The sequence below is a fragment of the Abramis brama genome (genome assembly GCF_963993115.1).
Source record: "Abramis brama genome assembly, chromosome: 10".
NCBI classification, from domain to species: domain Eukaryota; kingdom Metazoa; phylum Chordata; class Actinopteri; order Cypriniformes; family Leuciscidae; genus Abramis; species Abramis brama.
Window position 1 is genome coordinate 17,128,084 of NC_139972.1, and position 23,186 is coordinate 17,151,269.

The 23,186-nt window shown below is 36.9% G+C and overlaps 3 protein-coding genes across 4 annotated transcripts in view; 2 read left to right on the forward strand and 1 right to left on the reverse strand.

Annotated features, from left to right (window-relative positions):
- supt5h (SPT5 homolog, DSIF elongation factor subunit) overlaps window positions 1-11,060 on the forward strand; it is a 23,997-nt gene extending 12,937 nt beyond the window's left edge. Inside the window, exons 19-30 of one of the 2 annotated variants that reach the window (XM_084126069.1) lie at window positions 1,229-1,375; window positions 1,464-1,589; window positions 1,675-1,759; window positions 1,992-2,105; window positions 2,248-2,350; window positions 3,372-3,499; window positions 3,582-3,687; window positions 3,771-3,929; window positions 4,007-4,175; window positions 9,187-9,390; window positions 9,767-9,862; window positions 10,430-10,784. In XM_084126069.1, coding sequence (XP_083982195.1) covers window positions 1,229-1,375; window positions 1,464-1,589; window positions 1,675-1,759; window positions 1,992-2,105; window positions 2,248-2,350; window positions 3,372-3,499; window positions 3,582-3,687; window positions 3,771-3,929; window positions 4,007-4,175; window positions 9,187-9,390; window positions 9,767-9,862; window positions 10,430-10,570 — 1,578 coding nt within the window. In that variant the 3' untranslated portion in view covers window positions 10,571-10,784. Of the gene's footprint in view, window positions 1-1,228; window positions 1,376-1,463; window positions 1,590-1,674; window positions 1,760-1,991; window positions 2,106-2,247; window positions 2,351-3,371; window positions 3,500-3,581; window positions 3,688-3,770; window positions 3,930-4,006; window positions 4,176-9,186; window positions 9,391-9,766; window positions 9,863-10,429 lie in introns of both variants that reach the window. The other variant, XM_084126068.1, reaches the window with a different exon arrangement.
- rnaset2l (ribonuclease T2, like) lies at window positions 11,056-18,213 on the reverse strand. The gene is made up of 10 exons (XM_084126070.1): window positions 16,985-18,213; window positions 16,798-16,891; window positions 16,574-16,631; window positions 16,370-16,437; window positions 16,104-16,161; window positions 15,948-16,015; window positions 12,679-12,792; window positions 12,547-12,595; window positions 12,380-12,454; window positions 11,056-11,420 (listed from the first exon to the last, which is right to left on the reverse strand). Exons 1-10 carry the CDS (start codon window positions 16,992-16,994, stop codon window positions 11,229-11,231), a joined length of 786 nt encoding a protein of 261 aa, XP_083982196.1. The 5' UTR covers window positions 16,995-18,213; the 3' UTR covers window positions 11,056-11,228.
- Window positions 18,214-18,312: 99 nt separating this feature from the next.
- Window positions 18,313-23,163, forward strand: cox7a1 (cytochrome c oxidase subunit 7A1). The gene is made up of 4 exons (XM_084126072.1): window positions 18,313-18,434; window positions 20,437-20,523; window positions 21,013-21,097; window positions 21,218-23,163. The coding sequence occupies exons 1-4, from the start codon at window positions 18,351-18,353 to the stop codon at window positions 21,274-21,276; spliced, it is 315 nt and encodes a 104-aa protein (XP_083982198.1). The 5' UTR covers window positions 18,313-18,350; the 3' UTR covers window positions 21,277-23,163.
- The last annotated feature ends 23 nt before the right edge of the window (window positions 23,164-23,186 follow it).

The following is a 23,186-nucleotide window of genomic DNA, read 5'->3' on the forward strand; positions in this document are numbered from 1 at the left end:
TGTGACAAAGACAGCACACCACACACGAACAGATTTTCAACCAGAGTCTCGACTGTGAACACAGAAAATCTTGCGAGACTTCAGAATAAGCATGGCGGACGATATGCAGTAAGAAATTGCAGTTATAGTGTTTGGAATGATTTTTACAGATTTTACCGTTTTTTTTGTTTGTTTTTTTTCATACCTCCATCTCTGCTGTCCACATCAATTTCACTTTGTGCTGCACCATGACTGCATTTGTTATGCTTCCGTCTTCCATCATCTCGCTTTCTGATTGGATATTGTTTTGTTTCACATGATAATCTCCAGAGCGTGCGTGCGTTTGCCTCAGGGTTCCCCCTAGAGATGCGCGGATGGGCTATTATTTCATCCGCAACCGCATCACAAAACTCATCTTCCGTCCGCCATCCATCCGCACCACGTTTTTGTCCAATTTTCAAAACCGCACCCGCCCGCCATCCGCTGAATGTATACATATATTTTTCATTTGATTGGTTCAACCGCCCGGCACCCGTCCGAATTTAATTAAAATATTATTTTTCGTCACGTTATCCGCCCGATCCGCGGTTTATCCGCGCAGTCCGCGGCTGTAACCGCCAACCGCGCATCTCTAGTTCCCCCCACACATCAGGATTTCTGATCGTAAATATTTTACATGTTGAATATTTACGATTCGCGATCGGGGCGGCTCTGACATTCTTCTGAGCAGGTTCGGAACACTCTTAACACACCTCACACCAAAGGAAAACAACCATCAAGATAATCGAGACAAAGCTACGATTGTCAGAAGGGGGGCAATCGGCCCAAAATTATCTTTGATTATCTTTAGCTATCGGCCGATTATCTTTTGGTGTGTACCCAGCATAAGTATAACCCCGAAGCTTGTAATTCAATTACATGTCAAGTCAGCATTTACATCTGACAACAGTGATATCAGGGATCAGCATAAGGGTTGAGCTGTTTGGTCATGTTTGTGTGTGTATTGGAAGTAATTCCAATGTTTATCACACTGCTTTTACATATGCCTGCTTTGAGAAAATCATTATTGCTTCTCCACAACCTTATTTACTCTATCCAGCTAAATAGTATATAATAGTAATAACTTTGCCACACTACTGTTCAAATGTTTGATAATATTTTTTTTAAATGTTTTTGGCAAAAAGTCTCTTATGCTCAACAAGTCTGCATTTATTTGATCAAATTTTCTTTCACAATGATTTGTTTTTAGGTTCTGAACATGCACGGGAAAGTTTTAACCGTACGACACCAGGCAGTGAACAGACGGAAGGACAACCGCTTTGCTGTCGCTCTCGACTCTGAGCAAAACAACATCCATGTGAAGGATATTGTGAAAGTCATCGATGGACCTCATTCGGTACCTACCAGAGACCTGGGACAAAGGTTTTTGACATTTACTGTGTAACTGAAAGGAAGTTAATATTCTCATTTATGTAATCTGTCAGGGCCGGGAAGGTGAAATTCGCCACATCTTCAGAGGCTTTGCTTTTCTTCACTGCAAGAAGCTGGTTGAAAATGGAGGCATGTTTGTCTGTAAGGCACGTCACCTCGTTCTGGCGGGCGGCTCAAAGGTAGGTCTGTTCTACACCTGTGGACAAATCTTATGTTTTTCCCAACTTCCCTATCCTAAACAGTCCTTGTCCTTTGTTCCCAAAGCCCAGAGATGTGACCAATTTTACAGTGGGGGGCTTTGCTCCTATGAGTCCACGCATAAGCAGTCCAATGCACCCCGGCGGAGGTGGTAAGCGTGTTTATTTAACTAACAGGGTTGTGCCACATAGTGGTTGAAGTTTGAGGTTTTTAATAAAAAGTTTGTATGTTCAAATACTGCAAGAGGTTTTTTTTTATTATGCATTTAAACACTTGCAAATGCCAACATCTGGTTGCCTTTTGAGCATTTGAATCTTATTGATAAAAGCTTCTCTTATGTTTTTAACTGGGCATTATCTGTTGTGTTCTGGTCTTCCCTCCAGGTCAGCAGCAGAGAGGTGGAGGAGGAGGTGGTGGTGGCATGGGTCGGGGCCGCGGACGACGAGACAATGATCTGATTGGCCAGACTGTCCGTATATCCCAGGGACCGTACAAAGGTTAAATTATTTGAAACCAACTTTATTTGCTTTGGTTTGGTATTTTGTTATAGAATGCCATGAAATGTATACATGGTAAGTGTGACTTAAGTGCCATATGCCATAGCCACAAGTTTTTCAACACCTTTATTCAATTCCACAGGCTACATTGGAGTTGTGAAGGATGCCACAGAATCAACCGCTAGGGTAGAGCTCCACTCAACTTGCCAGACTATTTCTGTGGACCGCCAGCGTCTTACAACTGTGTATGTTATCAGTTATCTGTCTGCAGTTTTTAACAAAAAACTCTTCTTCTTCTACATTTTTTTTTATTCCATATTTGACACAGCTTCAAGCTACCATTAAAAGTGCATTACTCTCAGCTCTGCTTAACACATTTACACCACACGGATCTACCAGGGTGGCACGGGGTGGCAACTGCCACCCTAAGAAAAAGCTTTGCCACCCCAGATTTTTCCCAATATAAAATATAAATGTAAGCAGTGCATCATGGACCCTGATGATTGCCGCTTGAAGCTGTATTTTATATTTAGTTATAGCATAATGTAGTATAGATGATTTGAATGCTTATTTGCTTTAGTGTTGCCACCCTTTAAATAATTTTCTTGATCTGCCCGTTTCCCACACAAAAAACATAAATAAAATGGCATGGATCCACAACAGTTTTTTTTTTTTACAGTTCTGCCTCATTTTACTGCAGACAGGTTTGTGTTTATCTGACATGTTTTTTGGGATTTCTTATCAGCCAGTACACTAGTGCAGTGAACAATGACTGAGAGTTCATGCCCAACTAAGCACAGGGATAGATAAGGCTGGATCAAATTTTGCATATTGAATACCTCAGAGATTCCTGAGTAGATTTTAGTGTGTTGATATCTGTGAATCTACACCATTTAAACATTGATTTAAAAAAACAAAAAGATGGTCTCATATTCACCAAGGCTGCATTAACTTGATCAAAAATACAGTAATATAACAGTAATATTGATAAATATAATTATTTTAAAAACTTTTTTCTATTTTAATACATTTTAAAAATGTATTTTTTTCCTTTCATGGCAAAGCTGTCAATTTTGATCAATTAATTTGCAATTTGCTGAATAAAAGTATTAATATTTTTCACCAAAAAAAAAAAACTTTCCGTTCCCTAAACTTTTGAATTGTTGTGTAGGTTTTATATCTTGACTGTCGTGTAAAACAGGTTTCTTCTGTGAACTTTGTTCCCCTGAATATTCTATCTCAATCTTTTTGCTCTCTTTGAACCAGGGGTGGTAAAGAAAGACAAGGAAAGTCTTCCACCCATTTACGAACCCCAATGTATGGTTCCCAGACGCCCATTTATGGAACTGCCTCACGTACTCCCATGTATGGTAGCCAGACACCCCTCCATGATGGTAAGAAACAATATATTTTTATAGACCTTGATGTTCTGCAACACATTTAGTTTTTAAAAAAAAAATCTTTCATTGCTCACAGGAAGCCGTACTCCTCACTATGGCTCTCAGACTCCTCTGCATGATGGCAGCAGGACGCCAGGTCAGAGCGGCGCATGGGACCCCAACAATCCAAACACACCATCACGGTAAGAAGCGGAGTGAGATGATCAGTGCAAACAAACAATTTCACATACATACCAACTTCAACTCATTTTCCCTCTGTTTTCAGGCCCGATGACGAATATGAGTTTGCCTATGACGACGAGCCCTCTCCGTCTCCTCAAGGCTATGGTGGTACGCCCAACCCTCAGACTCCTGGCTACCCAGAAGTGCCCTCTCCACAGGTCAACCCTCAGTATAACCCTCAGACTCCTGGGACTCCTGCCATGTAAGAGTTCATTCAGATGCTCAGATGCTTTTGATCTGGCTCGAACATCTTAAACTGAGTTTGTTTTTGCACCGTAGGTACAACACCGACCAGTTCTCCCCGTATGCAGCGCCCTCTCCACAGGGGTCCTACCAGCCCAGCCCCAGCCCTCAGAGTTACCACCAAGTAGCCCCAAGCCCAGTGGGATACCAAAACACGCACTCGCCGGCCAGTTACCACCCCACCCCATCACCAATGGCCTACCAGGTAATGTTTTGGCAGCTAATAAGAAAGTAGTTGATTTACACTAAATGCACAGAAATATTTTCAGGGCTCCAGACTGCGACCAAAATGGTCGACATATGCAACCATTTTTTGAGAATGTGCGAGTTAAAATTTGACGTGGTCACGCACTTAATCGGTGTCTGCCTACCTGCACTTTCATTAGAAATGTATCTAATCTGTCACTTATTATCGACTAGGCGAAATCGGCTATTCTCCTGTAGTAGACGGTTACAATAGAACGTCAAGAAGTAGCAGTTAAACTGCTGTTTCACACTGCAAGAGTGAGCAGCGCATATTTTTTTCGGCATGCATGTTAACCAATGATTGCATTCACACCGGGAGAAGGAGCGTCGCGTGCCGAAGCGTAGAGTCTATTTTTGCTGCGCTGCTCACACTCAATTAAAGTGAAAGCACACTTTTGATGGGCAAAATAAATATTGTAACGTCTGAAGAACGACAGACAAGGGAAGCTCCGTTCCTGAACTTTTAATCGGAACGCAAGAACAACTATACACAAAATGCACCAGCCTAACTCACTCGCTTGTTTCACTTTACCTGGCCTTTTCCAAACCGCGTTAATCCTATAATTGCCAGTGCAAAATAGTGAGAGTCTGTGCGCTACAATATGATTTCCCCCCAAAAAAAAATCTCTTTAAATTTACCCATTTAAACTTGTTTTTAATTCAGTTTGGGTGAAAGTATGGTGTATTATAAAAAAAACTGAAGTAAACTAGCTAGAAAACATGACATATAAACTTTCTTTTAGTTATTATGTAATACACAGACAGGTAGCCTATATAGGCTCTAGCACTACCCAAATCAAACCCGAGTGTGCTTTTTTTTTTTTTTTTTTTTTTTTCATCCGCAGAGTTTGCCGTCTTGTAAACATATTGAAGTATGACTGAAACAACATGATCTGAGCAGTTGATCTGGTTGTGTTTGTTGTTCACCATTTACAGTTTCAGTGACGATGTTAGTTATGAAACGGCTGAAATTCGCGCATGCGCAACAGTACGCCATTGTATCAGCAACTGCTGCTTAAAGTCCCTATTATCAGTCATGTACACAGGATTTTTTTTTATGGCTTTCATTTGATAGCACGAGGTCTCATGCCACTGTCAGTCTTTTTACATCAGTGCAAAATTAGGGTATGCAGAGTAAGACAACTGTTCATCGGCATGCACTGATTAATTCTATGTTGTACCAAAAAAAAAGGATTGTGACCAAATCATGTGCTGGTGTGACCAACTGAGAAAGTTAGTCTCAGTTGGAATTTTTTTTTTTACCGTATCACTGAAACCAAATTAAAGTTTTAATTTAGCCAAAAACGGAAAATGTTTATTTAACAATCAGTTAGTTCAATTTATTTGTATAAATGTTGTATACAAACATTTAAATTGCTGTCATTATATGCTATGAGAGTGGACAAAATAAAAACTATCACTGGTGTCTGCACGGAGTGGATACATCAGATGTGGATTTAAAACATAGACAACAAAACTGTGTATCGATACAGTACTGTATGTGTTTTCATATTATAAAGTAACACATTTGTCGACTAGATGTCGCATTAGTAGAGAACGGCAGTATGGTTGCTGTCGAGGCTGAGAGGACGCTAACATTAGTAGTACCTCAAACATCCTCAAAATACATGCAAGTCCTACCCAAATGTTTAATGTGATGATTGTTACCATCTATTTGCAATAGTTTATATCCAGCTGGTCATTAAAGCTAATGAATGATATGAGAGCAAATTGATATGTAAATGCAGCCGACAGAAACATATAAACACATCAGAAACGCATCCGAATGGTAGGGGGAGACCGGGGACAGTTGCAACATGGGGATGGTTGCAACATGTCATTTTTCTCCAATCAGAAACAAGCTAGAGTGATGACACTCATACTGCACATGCACAGTTAGACCCTCCCCCACCAAGAAGACAGTAGACATATTCAACATCTGCTGCTGCATTTATTGAACAAAACTTGTTTTGGAGGTATGAAAGTAAATTTTTTCATGAGATGTATTTTTATCATACTGTCCTGAAACTTTGAATTATTGTTTTGTTGACTTCTAAGTGACATGGTTAGCATGTGTCAAAATCAGTGTGTCTAGCAGGAATATGATGTTCTGTCATGGCTGATAGGGTTGGGGACGGTTGCAACAAGTTATAAATTGCATGTTTAATAAAAGTTTGTTGCATTGCAAATTGTTAAATTCTTTCTGTCTGACACTGAAATATGGAGAGATTATGTAGGCCTATGTTCTACACATAAACAAACAAAACTCAATAACTGTTATTTGATAAATATGACTAAAATAAATTATAGGCTACAATAATATTATTGAAATAAATAATACTATAATATTATAGTAGGCCTAAAACAGTTAATATTTTCAGAATTCTGTGCTCATTGAGACAAAAAGCTTAAGTTAATTAATGAAATTTAAGGTATTTTTAACATGTTGCAACCGTCCCTGGGTTGGGGTCAGTTGCAACATCTGGCTTCTTCCATTCAAATAAATACTGAGAACGTTATGTCATATGTAATCATCTTTAAATGGTATGGGTAATTAGCAGATAGATGCAAGTTTAATATATACAAATTTGGTTGGTCTAGTCCAAATAGTCTCTGAGTAACTGAGAGAAATGCAAAAAGTGTTGCAACCATCCCCGGTCTCCCCTACTGTTATACATATTTTGTTGTTTTGATTTTTAAAAAAAAGAAGCAAATAAAATGATACAGTATACATACAATATACATGTGTGCAGGGCAGGACTTGGAGGTCTGGAGAATATGTTTGGGCCCTACCTACGCTACAAATGACCTCAACTAGAACATCGTTATGTAGCAGCACAAAATAATACACAAAAATTTAAATATGCTTTGACAGACATCCCAAGTCTCCTGGAAGTTCCGGGAGTCTCCCGCATATTGATAGCGGCTCCCTGATGCCCGCATATTAGTTAAAATCTCCCGGAATCTAGAGCGAGCGAGCAAGAGCGTGCATGCGAGACAGAGACTATGTAGCGCGCGCACGGCGGAGAGGGAGCGAGAGACCTTGAGTGTGTGTACTAGTGTGCGTGTGTGCCTCATGAAGCTCATGTAAGATAGAGAGCATCTTGATTGGCCTGTTTCGGTAAATCAACCAATCAGTTGTCAGTGTGGGCAGGCTTTTATCTCTTCTCCGGAACCGAATGAATCAGTTCAGTGTATCTAGAATCAGGAGCGCCATGGCAGAGGGAGAGTGCCACAAAAAACGAAAGTATAAGACACATTTTACGCCAGACTACACGAAAGTGTACAGTTTGTAACAGTGACTTCAGCATTGCCCATGGCGGGTTAAATGAATGTAAAAGACATGTTGAGGTGAGTTCAAGTTTCATTTCATGTGCATATTATTCAGGCCAGCTAGTTGCCAAGCTATATAAAAACAACAAACTCCTGATACCTGATGACTGATCCTGAAACAACTTTGGGATACCTCCCTGAAATGACTTTTTGCAGGTTGGGATGTCTGCTTTGAGGTTCCTAGAACAATTAATATGGAACATGCCTAGCCTAGTCAAAGTTTAGAGGTGATATTAAATAGTCATTGTAATACAGTAAAATATAGGATTGTGCTCTCTGTCGAGAGCTCAAACCCTGAAATAACACTAAGTTATAAAGTCATAATTGTGAGAAACTTGCAGAACTTTTATATCTTTTTAACACACAATTGTGAGTTTATATCGCAATTCTAAATTGCAAAACTCGCAATTGTGAGAGAAAAAGTCGCAATAATCTTTTAAAATGTTTTATTCTGTGGCGGAAACAAGCTTCCGTAATAAAGCAAGAGGTGAACAGTATTTTTCAATTTATTGTTATACCTGTGTCCTAAATTCAATCTGAACGAAAAGTATGTATAGCTATTACCAGGTAAAATGAAATCCGTATCAACAAAATCCACTTTTGGATTTACACATGTAGCTTACTGTTTAATGCAGCTCAGATGTGGCAGAAATGGATTTACACAGCAATTATATTTGCATAAATTATGTTAAGAGATCAATGTTTTAAATGTACTGTAACATTTTCATTCAACTGATTCCTTCAAAATACTAATTAATTTAACATGGCAAATGACTGTATTTATGAATGGGTAGCCTAATTGAATCATTTACTCGACCGATTCGTTCAAATGCGCAGATTCTTTGAGGAATAAAACGCTGTGTTGCTCAGAGATGCAGCGGCTCTGCTGTTTGTTCTGTTTTCTTTGACGGAGTAAAAACAGAATGTGTCGTCTGTGAAAGTTACTCAGTAACTTGTTGCTTATTGAACTGTTGTATAAAATCAGTGTCACATTTGCGGTCGTGCAGATATTTGGAAAAACCGCACTCTTGCATGCGTGATAACTCCATCATAGATTTGTGTTATAAATCCATAAAAATGTTTTTTGTTTTTTTTGGATGCCATTTCTGCCCTTCATTGTTATATCGTTAATTTCAACATTTACTAATGCATTTTTAAATGTTAAAGTTGTATCTGTTTACACTTATTTAATGCACTATGAACTAACATGATCAAGGTATAATTAATATATTAATATTTATAGTTAAATACATTGCAATAAACTTAAGCAATATTTTACTTTTAGTGTTATGTTTGCAAAGCTTTTTGCGATTGGGTTCACGTTTCAACTGAAAACAGCACTGACTAAATCTTGTCAAAGTTATAGTTTATAGTTTGTTTACTTGTTATAGCTTATCCATCTTGTGTGCACAAAATAGACACTGACACAGTCAAAACTGGAGAAAAGCGAATTAAACGTCGCTATTTTGGTCAATGTTTTTGTGCTTCCAAAACGGCTGAGCCTGGAAACTATTTTTTGTTGTTTCAGCCGAATATTTTCAGTTGATCAGCATTGATCATCAGTTTCAGTGCATCACTAGCTTGGAGCAATAAGGACTCTCTATTTGAATAAATCAGTATTGAATTGTGCTCCTCAGGCCAGTCCGAGTCCCAGCCCGGTAGGGTACAGTCCCATGACTCCTGGAGCTCCATCTCCGGGAGGCTACAACCCTCACACCCCTGGATCTAACATCGACCAGGCCTCCAATGACTGGGTTACCACAGATATCATGGTGCGTGTGAAAGACACATTCCTGGACGCAGGTGTCATCAATCAGACCGGCATCATCCGCAGCGTGACGGTGAGTGAAGTTTTTTTTTTTTTTTTTTTTTAAAGTAGAATGCTGAGTGCTGAGACGTTAAAAATATTCTACAAGCAGAAGCTTGTGGGTTTTGGATTTGCATGTTCTCTGTTCTTTTGAGATGCCCAGGGCTGATTTTGGCAATGGATTAGGTGTGTCCATGTTGTGATAAGATTTATTCCCTGTTCAATTTTATGGTTCTTAACTTGATTGTTTACTCTTGAACATTTTTGTTCGTGGGAAAAAAAAGTTTCATTCATGTTAAATTTTATGGTTCATAACTTGATTGTTTACTCTTGAACATGTTTTGTTCGTGGGAAAAAAAGTGTTTCATTCATGGAAGTTTTTTTGTTTTTTTTGTTCTTCTTTCACAAAGGGGGGGATGTGCTCTGTTTTCCTGCAAGACACCGAGAAGGTTGTTAGTATTTCAAGTGAACACCTGGAACCTGTTACACCAACCAAAAACAACAAGGTACTGCTGAACTTATGGAACCATTTCCCAATCTACTAAATATCATGGCAAGATAATTATGATCCAGTATATACTTTGTATATACTGCTTACAAATGAACAAAAACAATGTTAAACATTATGCAACATGCATTTTTATATATTTTCACTCTGCTCTGTTCTGTTATGCATTTTATATTTTATTTATACATTTTTAAAGAACTGCAAGAACCAATGAAGCATATATTCACCTTTTATGCAAACTGAATTAAATCCATGCCACAGACACTGAAGTGAAGAGACCCAACCAGCCCAGTATTTGCTTGATCCATTATCTTTTTTCCTCATCGATGCCGCTACATTGTCAGATAAGGGGTGAGCAGTGAGGAGTTTAGGAAATGAAGCAGAGCCACACAGAATATCACTTACATTTAAGCACATTCACTCCTCCCACTGAATCATACATGCTAAATTCACTGGAAACACAGACTTAAGAACCTTGTGATTATGTGTGTGTGTGTGTCATACTCGTTTGTTGTAACATTTGAAAAAAATGTTCATCTAAAATGAATGCATGTGTGCTCTTCAGGTGAAAGTGATTCTGGGAGAGGACAGGGAGGCCACAGGAGTCCTGCTCAGTATTGATGGGGAAGACGGCATTGTTAGAATGGAACTGGATGAGCAACTGAAGATTCTCAATCTCCGCTTCCTTGGGAAATTGGAAGTGTGAAGAAAACCACACATTTAAATATCGAATGCTATTTGAATGCAGATGCTGCAGATTAGTCGGTTTCAGTGAGCTTTTTTTTTCTTTCTTTTTTTATTGGTCGAAGATTTTAGTGGATAGTCTGTTTTGTTTCATCTGTGGTGTAGAAACGTACTTTTTGGCAAATTGATTCCATGTCAAATAAAATGTGAACCGTGAGCTCCTAAATCCATCCATCCTGAGTGTTCGCATGAAATATTTAATAGCTTTTGGCTGTTCATTTTAAACCATTTTACCGCCTGCCAATATTTGGAACATCGACCATAAAAAGGAATAATTTTTTTTTCACTCACGAGTGATTTGAGCTTCAGCAGTTAAACCAGGAGTTCAACCACTGTGTCCTTCCACCACCAAACTTTATTCAACATCATATTCCATTACATTCTGAACCTTTAATGTCATTGACAATTGGTGTATATTCTGAATACATTAAAGGTCTTTCAAAACACTTTAACCCTTGTAATTTGCATATTTATTGAGATTGGGAAAAATACACCAAGTATGAATACTTTAGGAATTATGTACTGTAGCATTTTTCTTCAAATAAGTGAATCCGGTCTGAGAACTGAAAGAGGACAGTCAAACACGAGAACATAGGGAACATCTATAGCTACAGCTTCTCTTAGTTACAGGGCTCATGAGGATTCTCATAGTTAATTGGAACGTAAAAAATGGTGGTGTTCTTTGGACAGGGATGTCCTGGGCTGTTAAACCACGCTAATGTATTGAACACTTCCTCTTGTTCTTGTTTGGGGCATCCAAGGGTTTGGTTCCTGAAGAGATGGATCTTCAGCTGGATCCACACTTCACGACCCTAAAAATATGGAAAGGACCTTTTATGCTTTTGGGTTTAGTACTGAATGTAATTTTTATTTATTTATTCATTCATATAATTTGGGCTGACTGTTGATACAATTCATCTCAGTATATGTCCATTATAATGTAATTCCTTGCATATTTGATCAAATTCTCAGTGAATATGCTAAATTATACATGGCAGTATTTCATAAGAGTCGTTTCGGTAATCTGGCTACACTTGTGCTGCAAGTTTTTGATTGACTGAAAAATTATTTCCTCGTGAATCACGCTGGATGTTGTTTTTGCATGATGCTCGCAAAGCCAAGCCCGGACTAGAAACACATTTCTTGCCATTATTCTGTGGTACACAATCAAAATAGGTTTTAAAGTCACCACGGATTTAAAATGTACAATTCTTATTTATTGATGGAATATTGCAGTATTTATTATAAATTATCTGTGCACATACATTTTTTTAAATGAATGTCTTTGTAATATTTAATCAAAATAACTTCCCCTCCCTCTTGTAGCAACACCTCTTCTCTGATGACGTGTTTGATGCAACCTGTCACTCAAATGATATCACAGCAATAACAAACCACAACCATCCAATCAATTCCCAATTAACAAAATCAAGTCCCCGTCTCCCCCTCCCCCCCCCCCCCCCCTACATTTTTCTCTTGTTTGATAAGCTGTTTTACTAGAATATACATCAAAATAGGTAAGAAAACGCTATCGCAACTTCCGTTTCATGTCAATTTTTAACCCAACTCAATTTATTTGCTTACTGACTACTATTAAATTTACAGTGCTATACATAAGTTTAGACACCCATGCTAAAGTTGACTAAAAAGAGGAATAAAAATCATCTTTTGGAAATTTAACTTAATGCCTTAATTAAAAAAATTAGGAAAAACTTTAGCATGGGTGTCTAAACTTATGCATAGCACTGTAATTTAACATTCCTCATCTCACCTCACGGTCTGTCACGCATTGCAAATCAAAGTTGTTTTCAAACATCGGGGTCAGGGCGCCATGTATGTCGTCATGCTGCAGATCACATAATGGAAAGATTGATGAAGTGTTTCATAAATGTATTCAATATGATATATCATGTTTTATGGATGAATCCAAAAACTTACCTTATATGACACATCACATGAGGTTTTGATTCCAGAGCTCTCCAAGACACTACAAAAAAAAAAAATTGGAATGGGGAAATAGATGAGCTCATGATAAGATGATATCATGTTGTATGTGCTGATAACACCCACCTATCAATGTCAAAGAGTTTCCGAAGCTTGACTGCTGCTTGGAAATAAAGAAGCGGAGAACCCATGGTCTCCTCGCAGCCTGCACACGTCCCGTGTTTAATCCATTCCTCCCTCCTGCCAAATAAAGCAATCACTATCACTTCTCAATACACCTGAGCTGCTATCAGACACAACGTTTTAAATGCTCTGGTCACTGTTCTTTTTATACACACTTTCTCACAAGTGGCCTTAAAGTCTTTATGAAATCAAGAATGACAAATATTGCAGTATTTATTATAAAGGATTTGCCCGTGCAAATGTTTTTTAAATTCCTATGCCCTCGTAAACTTCAATCAATATAACCTAAAAGTCAGCCTGAAAAAAAAGTTGAGTCTTTTCTTTCCTATTGTGATAGCCTATAGGCATGAAACGGCTAATCGAACAAGAAAAAGAGTGTAGGGCAGGACTTGATTTTGTCCATGGGAATCGATTGGATGGTTGTGGTTTGGTATTGCTGTGATCTCATGTGAGTGACAGGTTGTCCCGCCCTCACGCTAGAAGAGAAGAGATGTCACTGCAAGTTATTTTGATTAAAGATTACAAGGGCACATTATTTAAAAAAATATTTGCACAGATAAGTCATTTACAAAAAAAAAAAAAAAAAAAACTGCAATATTCCATAATAAATAAGAATTGTCAATCTGATTTCATGGTAATTTTAAAAGTGCGGTCACATTTATTACATTTAAGAAGCAACATTTCACGGCTCAAACAGAAGTCATTTTTAAACCAAATAGCTTTCTGTTGGCCAGTGTGGTGAATTTGCAAGACCACGAAATCTGTGCAAAATCTCATGCAAACCTCTATTGCAATGACTGGATTTCGCCTGTGAAATTTTGCCAAGCTACAGTAATTGTGACAGCACCTTCACTATGGAAAAGTGTTGATGAATATAATATAATATATGAATACAATTCAAGCTGTAAGACAGGCTTTATGCAGAACTTCACATGAACAAATTGGAAAACGAGTCTCGTCGCAACTGCTTGTCAGAGAAAGTGTTAATGGCAGTGCAAACTGACAGCCAGTGTTGGTACATTACAAGTAATTCACGTTATGTAATCAGATTACTTTTTCCAAGTAACTAGTAAATTAACCCATAACTTTTACATTTACAGCAAAATATGTTACTTTTTCAAATAAGTTATGCAAGTTACTTAGTTTTTCCATTTATTGACATATAAATTGACTTGCAGAGGCGTTGTGTGCCCGGCAACATGATGGTTATTGTGGTTCTAGACTAAATGTGAGCATTTACTCATCTCACCTGCACAAAAACAGATTCAATATTCCACAAAATGAAGTGCAAACTCAGAATATCACGCAAACCTGCAATGCTGTCCTTTGATGATCCAATTCAACCATACTAATAAGCTAAATTACTTTAGTTAAACATCACATTTGCATTTCATTTTGTTTTTTTGTTTTTATTGCTGAAGAGTAATCAGCAAAAGAAGAGTGTAAAACTTAGTAAGAGTGTTAAACTTTCTTCTTTTATATCCTATGCTGAACTCTGAACCACATAGTCTACAACACTTCCTACTTTTACCATATCTTTCTATGGTAGAAATAGTAAGAGTAGTATGCTAGTATGTGGTTCTGAATTCAACACTATTCTTCTGCAATCCAGAATAGCAGCACAGCTGAAAGTTTTGTTTGAGCTGCGCCCTCTACTGTACAGGCGTGAATTTGCATTTCCTTCTGCCTGAGGCTTATTCATTTCACTTTTGGGGCCCTATTTTAACGGTCTGAAACGCAAGTATCAAGCGCGAAACGCAAGTAACAAGTGACTCTTGCGCCCGACGCAAATCTAAAATGGGTTGGTCTGAAGTAGCTTCATTATTCATAGGTGTGGTTTGGGCGTAACGTGAAATAAACCAATCAGAGCGACATCTCACATTCCCTTAAAGAGCAGGCGCGCTTGTTCTAAAGCGGATTCCTATTATAACGGCGGATTTGCCAGGCGCACGCCAGGAGCGGTTCACAGCCGAGGAGACCGACGTTCTCGTCAGGGCCGTAAAACACAGAGAAGTGACATTGTATGGGGATGGAGAAACACACCCAAATTAGCTTCGGTTAAACAGGCGTATGATAATTTGGGTAAATGTATAAGCTTTTATAATAAACTATCTATCTATCTATCTATCTATCTATCGTAATAATGTATGATTTGCAAAAATGAAAACTGCTGCTTCTGTGTAGATGAGAGAATCAAAGTGTATGCGCGTTGTGCACACACTACATTGATTATGGCCAATCATGCGTCCTTAAAATAGCATATGAATAACATGCGCAACGCGCCACTGACTTTAGACTAGTTTTTTTCGGTTAGTGGCGGAATTGTTTTCTAAACCTGCAAAATAGCATGAGGGAACGTTTGCGCCGGAACACGCCTCCTCTTTGTGCTGAACCGCCCCCGGGAGCGCAAGTGTATTTCTTAGTTAACCGACGTGCGTCTGTGGAGGGAAAAGTCCGCTGTGCGCGGGTGCAAAATAGGAATGATACATGCGTCGGTGTACAAAGTCAATTGCGCTGGGTGCAAGATAGGGCCCTTGGTGTGAAAGGGCCTTTACATTTTTCTAAAAATAGAACTTTTGTTGTTGTTTTTCTTGTTATTAAAGAACAAACAATCAAGCAAGCCCGGCCCAGATTAGAAAAAAAGTAACGTAACATTACTTTCCATAAAAAGTAACTAAGTAACGCGATTAGTAACTTTTTAGGGAGTAATGCAATATTGCCTTTCCCCAACACTGCTGATGGACATATCTATGGGACCTTTAAGGCAGTGGTTCTCAATTCCAGTCCTCATGACCCACTGCTCTGCACATTTTGTATGTCTCTCTTATCTGACACACTCAGTTCAGTTCATGGAGTCTCTCCTAATGAGCTGATGATCTGGTTCAGGTGTGTTAAATAAGGGAGACATACAAAATGTGCAGAGCAGTGGGTCACGAGGACTGGAATTGAGAACCACTGCTTTAAGGTAATCAGCTAACCTAGTTATTTTTTATTGTTGGCGTTTAATTCGATTGAAATCATTTTAATGTCTAAATGTTAGTGAGAAGAAGAAAGAAAAAAAAACCTTTAGATATCAATGTGCATATGTGATGGACATCAGTTATGCTCATCTTTGTTTGCTCCTTTTTTAAGTATCTTAAGTAGTCTAGAACAACTCCATATTTAACAAAGCACAAATAATAAAACATGAAAAGATCATAAGACATGTTTACCAGAAGAAGAAGAAGTGTTTTCCTTTGATTAATGATGGCCAGAGCTGAGTGAGTTCAGGCTCAATTTCCTGAACATAAACATGATCATTCAAATTTTATATTTTACTTTTTAAAATAATAAACAAACAAACAAACAGAGGATTGAGACACGTTTACCTGAAGATGGGAATGAAATACCGGCCAGCAGTCACAGCAGTGACCTGTATGCTGAGGCCTAAAAGTCATTGGAAAAACACAGTTAAATATAAAGTATTTCTGATGGGTTTTTTGTTGTTGTTTTTTTTTGTTTTTTTATCAGAATAAATCTCAAGATTTCAAAATAAAGAAATGAATAATGCGAGAGAAACAGAAAAAAATACAGAGAGATCCTTTTGATTTTATTTCAGATCAGCAGAAGTGGGAACATCCACTGAATTTCTAACCATAAGCCATGGATGGTCCAGTTGCGAACAGTCTCAGGTATTTTGCAAATGGTTTTGTTGTTAAGACTCTGTGGGAGGATGGAAAAATATGAAATAGCATGTGCAACATGAAAGGCAGACTTCACAATTAGTTTTCAATATCAATGTGAGTGTTGTGTAAAGTTTTTCTAGCACTGTTGTGATATATAAAATATAAAGACATACTATGCAGAAACTCCCAGGCCACTGAAGAGTGAGTTGCATACAAGTCCAGTTGCATGAGCTGAAAATGAAAAAGCAGTGCACTTTTTTTTCTCTTTTCTGTGCCGTTTCTCTTTAAACGTTCTGCATTCCTGACAGATAAACGACTGCAGGTCCCTGCTAGTCAGTAACCTAAACGTATTATGGTGATTTATTGTTTTGAAAACGTGTGAATAGTTGTGTCTTACTGCCTCGTGACAATCCCAGAGCAATGTCCGTTATCATCCGCCAGGACCCAAACAGTGAGCAGAGCAGCGGTGCAGGCCCAGAGGATGTGTTTGTCTGAAACAATATAGTTTAAGTCTATGTATAGAATTCAAAACAACTGGAGTCTGAGGTTAAATATAGCTCTTGTAAATAATAGAAAATGCTTACCATAGCGCATGTTGATCCAGCCGTTTTGAAATCCTGTGACAGAGTGCCAGCTTCAGTTTCCTTTCCCTGATAATGCAGAAGCGATACACACCACAATCTCGACTAGAGGATGCTCTGTTTGCATGCCTGAGTAAAAAGGAACTGATACTGCGACGCATTAAGAGTAGAAAGAGACTGGGGAGGATTTGAGAAAGTAAATGCGTCTCGTCTGTTTCTCATATGAAAAAGTTATCTGTAACCCACTTTAGGGCGAATAGGCTGAAATATTAAAAAAAAAAAATCAAAATAAAGAAAAAAACAGTGTAAAAAAATTATATGATCAATAAGTTATGACAACATATGGTTTTACATTGCTTTTTAATTCATCAAAATAATTTCAATAATTTTTCAAAATACAATAAAACGTTATACAAAATCCAACTCATTTTTAAACTCGGTTTAATGAAATTTAAGTTGAAATTAATTAAACATCCAAGTTGATTGTACTTGAAAATTTAAGGCAGCAACTTTTTTTACAGTGCATAAAAACAATAATTTGATATTGTTGGCTGTCTCAAATGATGTCTTTAAATTAAACATAATTTTATTAAATGTGCACATTCCGCCATAATACAAAATATACATGATGTTATTTTACAGAGCAAAATTTCACTTAAAATTTCCTTTGATAGATGCAAACCATAATGATAATCTAATAGGAAACAAAGATATAAAAAAAAAGATGTGCTTATTTTCTGATGGCTATTATTTCATTATTGTTCTATTTCAAGGTAAGTGAAGTTGCAATAGTTGTGACAAATTAAATGCTTAGTTGTTTTGTTTTATTACATTATATTTTATATTCTAATAATTCATATGGTGAAGTTGCAAAATAGTTGTAAAATCCAAAATTGTTAAGTCCAGCCAAAATCCATAAATATTTTAAGTATTGCATTGTTTAAATTAATAATTTTTTAGCCAACTGTGATTTTGTACATGTATATTTCTGAAATGCATAACTTAGACAGTTACCTCTGATAACAGATCACTCTAAATTGTAAAATGGAATTGTTGTGTATTGTGAAAAGCGCTATACAAATAAATGTGAATTGAATTGAATGTCATAACAGCTCATCTGCTGTAATAATTATAGATATTCTTGTGGAAAAAAACAATCAGCCTGCAGATTTGTGCTGATGATTTCTTAAGATGGTGACCTTTGGATAGGCTCTGTTTGTGACAAAATATGTGTTTTGTAAATATGAAAGATGAAACATGAATATTATTTCAGTTCAGTGTTGTACTGTATGTATTGAATCAGCTGGTTTCTTGACTGTTCAGGGTTGTCTTTCCCCACCTGACCGTACTTGGCTCCAGTTCAAAAACTATGTGTGTGTCCTTGTACGGGCCCCGACTAGACAAGAATCAACAAGCTAAACAGAGAGCGGCGTCGGACATGAGGCATTTACTGGTAAATACACTGCGTTTCTTCTTTATTCCTCCACGGTTAGCAACCCCGACAGCTGTAGATGTGTGATCAGGAAGAATCTACTCCTAAAATACTTGTGAAACAGGAACTATGCCACAGATCGATACTCTGACCATTGTACTGCAGGCATTGTTTGAGAACATTATTCGGTGGTAGTCTCATTTTTTATACGAACAAATTTTGTAATTTGTTGTTGTAAAGATTGAAACTGGCATTTTTGGTGGCTGTTGAATGACTGATAGCCGTAAATGACCTCTAAAGAAAAGACTCATTCAACGGTCGCCTGATACTGTAGCTCACTGTATGAACTAACATTTGTTTGTCCTTTTATTTCAAACTGTTTGATTGTTTCAAAAAAATCTTTTTTTCTTTTTTTTTGTAACTTATCAAATTCTAGTACTCTACATGGCAACAAGGTGGTCAGAAGTTTGCTTGTAAACTCGTTGTCTTCAGTTTCTGCTTTAAACGTGTCCTCATTTGAACAGTCAGGAGGTCATGTCACCATTAGCTTCTCCACATTTAGCATGCCTACATGCACAAACACACACACTGCTGGACAGAGAAGTAAAAAGGGAGGGACATTCTCAGCCCAACCAAAGAGTGTGCATTACGCTTTGATTGGTTTGTTCCAGGTGCTGGTGAGCAGCAATTGGCTGAAACCCCAACACATAACTGCTCCACGTGAGCTGATCTGACCTTCAGAACCATAAAATGTTACATTCCTTTCACATGTTTCATTCTTAAAGGGATAGTTCACTCAAAAATGTAAATTCTGTCATCACTTATTCACCCTCAAGTTGATCCAACCGTGTATGAGTTTCTGTCTTCTGCTAAACACAAAAGAAGATTTTGAAGAATATGTGTAACCAAACAGTTGACGGTAGCCATTGATTTTCATATTAGTCATAGTATTAAAAAATGGGTCAATGGGGCCCATCAACTGTCTGGTTACCGACATTCTTCAAAATATCTTCTTTTGTGTTCAGCAGAAGTCAACTGAGTAAATGATGAAGCTATCCCTTTAACACATGAAATATGTCATAAACATTTCAAGTGGTTTAGTTCTCTGAGACAAGCATATGCTTTTCACAAATTTGAAGCAAAATCCAGAGATAAGCAAAATATTCAGATTTGGAGGCAGTTTTGATTTACATGCTGTCTAATGATTGATTATCACGCTAGTTTACATGTGCGTTAGCAATGCTTCAATCAATCACTTGTTCTTCTTCGCTTATTTTTGGATCCGGAGATTCTGTACTCTTTCAGAAAACGCGTAATAACGCCTCCTATAACAATGAAAATATGGATTGCTGGAAAATTCTGTCAATGGTGGGGAAAGAAAAAATTGCATTACTTGAATGGAAAATTAAAGGTTATTTTTTAAATATACCTATTATTGCTATTTGTGATGTAAATTACTATTATTATTTTGGTCTCGCTTTATATTTAAGTAATGTCTACTATGTATTTGCATTAAAAAACTGTTATAGGTACAATGTATACTTATTGTGTTCATGTTGTACTGCACAACACTTATGCTGCTATTGACGTGAGATACAGGTGAGGTGGGACAGGTTTGGTGGCATCTGTAGGTTAGGTTAGAATTTGTTTTAATATAAGTACAATATATGTTACTACATGTTTAGTACATAACATCAAGTGGGACCATATACACTGTAAAAAAAATATTTTTTTGTTAAAGTTGTAACTAGATTATAGGAGTGAATTTTTTCTACTTCAAGTGTTACTTGTCATTTTTTAGTAATTGTTTGTGAATTTTACTAGCAATTTCTGAGTGAAATTTGTTTCTAAACCCAATTCTTTCACTGTACATTATCTAGGATTTTGAGATGTTAAACATAAGACTGTCCATCTCAGATTGACTGAAGATCATTAAATATGCTTCGGTTTCTCAAAGTGTAATGAGACCGTGCTGAGATACAAATGTTGGTCCTTTGAGTATATTTCTCCTTCACTCTTCCAGAGTTTTCCACGTCTAGCCACCCGGGCGTTTAGCACAACAGTCCGGCAAATGAGAAACAAGGTGCCGGATTGCCAGAAGGTTTTCCTGGTAAGACAAATTTAGTCAAAAATACACTCCTATACACAAACTATTAATCAGTTCGGATGGAAAGTGCACTGACTTACATTTGCACAGAGATGGAAATTAATCCAATAAAAACTGCAAGAAAAAAAACAGGTCCACTGCAAACTGTTGGCAGCTCTGTCCTGTATAATTTTGACGGTTATTCTGTATGCATAAAACATATTACGAGCGTTTTTCAGCATACTGTCTCTTCATCTAAAGTCAGCATCAATAACATGAATCTCCTGCTCTTCATCTTCATCTAGTTATACAACAGCTTGTGCATCTTAGGATAGTGCAAAGACATTTATTAATCTTTAGTAAACATGTAATAACTACTCAAATAGTGACTAAAAGAAATATGTAGAAAGTTAATGTAAAATAAATGCATTATGAATAATTATTACAAATATTTTAGTAGTATATCTGATAAGAAGAAACACTTTTTGTCAAATGTTTTATCCACATTTACAGGAGGATAACGGTCTGCCTATCCACATTAAAGGAGGCACTACTGACGTCCTTCTGTACCGTTTGACCATGACCATCACAGTCGCAGGTACAAAACCTCACGGTCAATCATGAAAACTCGGATTTACTTATTTTTGTTGATTTAGGTTCATATAAAGTGCATACCAGTATTAAGATAAGTCTCCTTTTTCTTTGTGATTCTGTTTAGGCACTGGCCTTTCCTGTTACTGGTTGCTGTTTGCCTCTTTCCCCAAGAGTAAAGCATAATGACTTTAAAGCTGCATGATGCTGTACAAATCCATTTCATTTCAAATACCTTGAACAATAAAGCACTTATATGAAAGATGAATGTATTAAATCCTACAAATGGGTCTCTATCATTGGGTATAGTGTTTGGTCACTACAGTATGCACTACAGGACAAAAGTTTGGGGTCTGTAAGATTTTTTTATGTTTTTGAAATAAGTAATTATGTATTTTTTAGGGGTCCTTTATGCTCACCAATACTGAATTTACTTGATCAAAAAATACAGTAAAAACAGTAATATTGTGAAATATTATTACAATTAAAAAACTATTTTCTGTTAAAAGCCATTCAGCATCATTTCTCCAGTCTTCAGTGTCACATGATCCTTCAGAAATCATTCTAATATGCTGATTTACTGATTTGAAAACAGTTGTGCTGCTAAATATTTTGGTCCCACTTTATATTAAGAGTCTTTAACTACTATGTACTAATATTTAAATGTATCATTTGATACAAAGCACTTATTATACATACATAATGTTTTACATAGTAGCCTACTTATATTATTATAATTACCTGCATGCATAATTACACTGTTGACCTTTCCCTTACATTTGAACACACCCTTAAAGGTGCTCTAAGTTATGTTGGGTGACGTCACTTCTCGTTGACAAAGTAATTGAAAGTCGTTGAAAGTATTGTCAAACAAACGATTGTCCTCCTCATCCACGCACTAACCCCCCAAACCACACCCCAAATTGTTATTGTCGGTTATTGGCTGGAACAGTTTGTTATGTTTCGTGGTGCGGGTTAGCCCAGTTTGTTTTTCTTGCCATTTGTGGAGCCTGGGGTGTCTATAGAGACCGCGTTTTTTTACAGTGTGTTCAGGGGACAGGCTGTATGAGATGTTTGCTGTATGTGACAAAAAATATTTTGGCCTAACGTGTGACATCGCTTAGAGCACCTTTAAACCACCCATACTACCAAACCTGTCCCTAACCTTACCCGTATCTCACCTCAATAGCAGCACACAAGTGCTTTGCAATACAACATGAACACAATAAGTACATTGTACTTTTTTTTTAAATGCAAGTACATAGTAGTTAAAAATATACCCAGTATAAAGTGTGACCAATATTTTTTGTGCAAATTGTAATACATTTTTTCAGGATTCTTTAATAAATAGAAAGTAAAAATAAGATTTTTTTTTTTGTAAGATTATAAATGTTTTTACTGTCAGTTTTGATCAACTGAATGCATCCTTGCTGAATAAAAGTATTAATATCTTTCAAAATCCAAACATTTGAACAGTGGAGTGTCACTAAATCAACAATAAGCACTTGGCGCCACCTAGTGGCGTTCCAAGTTTGGAAACACTACTATTTTTAATGCTTTTGAAAGAAGTCTCTTATGCTCATCAAGCCTGCAGTTAAAAACAAAAAAAACCAAAAAAAACAGTAATATTATGAAATATTATTACAATTTAAAATAATGGTTCTCTTTTTTAATATACTTTAAAATGTAATTTATTTTTGTGATGCAAAGCTGAATTTTCATCAGCAAGTACTCCAGTCTTTGGTGTCTTATGATCCTTCAGAAATCATTCTAATATGCTGATTTATGATCAATGTTGGAAACAGTTGTGCTGCTTAATATTTTTTTATAACCTGAGATACTTTTTTCAGGATTATTTGATGAATAAAAAGTTAAAAAGAACTGTATTTATTTAGAATAGAAATCTTTTGTAACAATATACACTACCGTTCAAAAGTTTGGGAACAATAACTTTTTTTTTTTTTAAGAAATTAGTACTTTAATTCAACAAGAATGCATTAAATTGATAAAAGGTGATGGTAACGATTTATATTGTTAGAAATGTTTTTATTTTGAATAAATGCTGTTTTTATGAATAAATGCTGTTAACGTTTTAC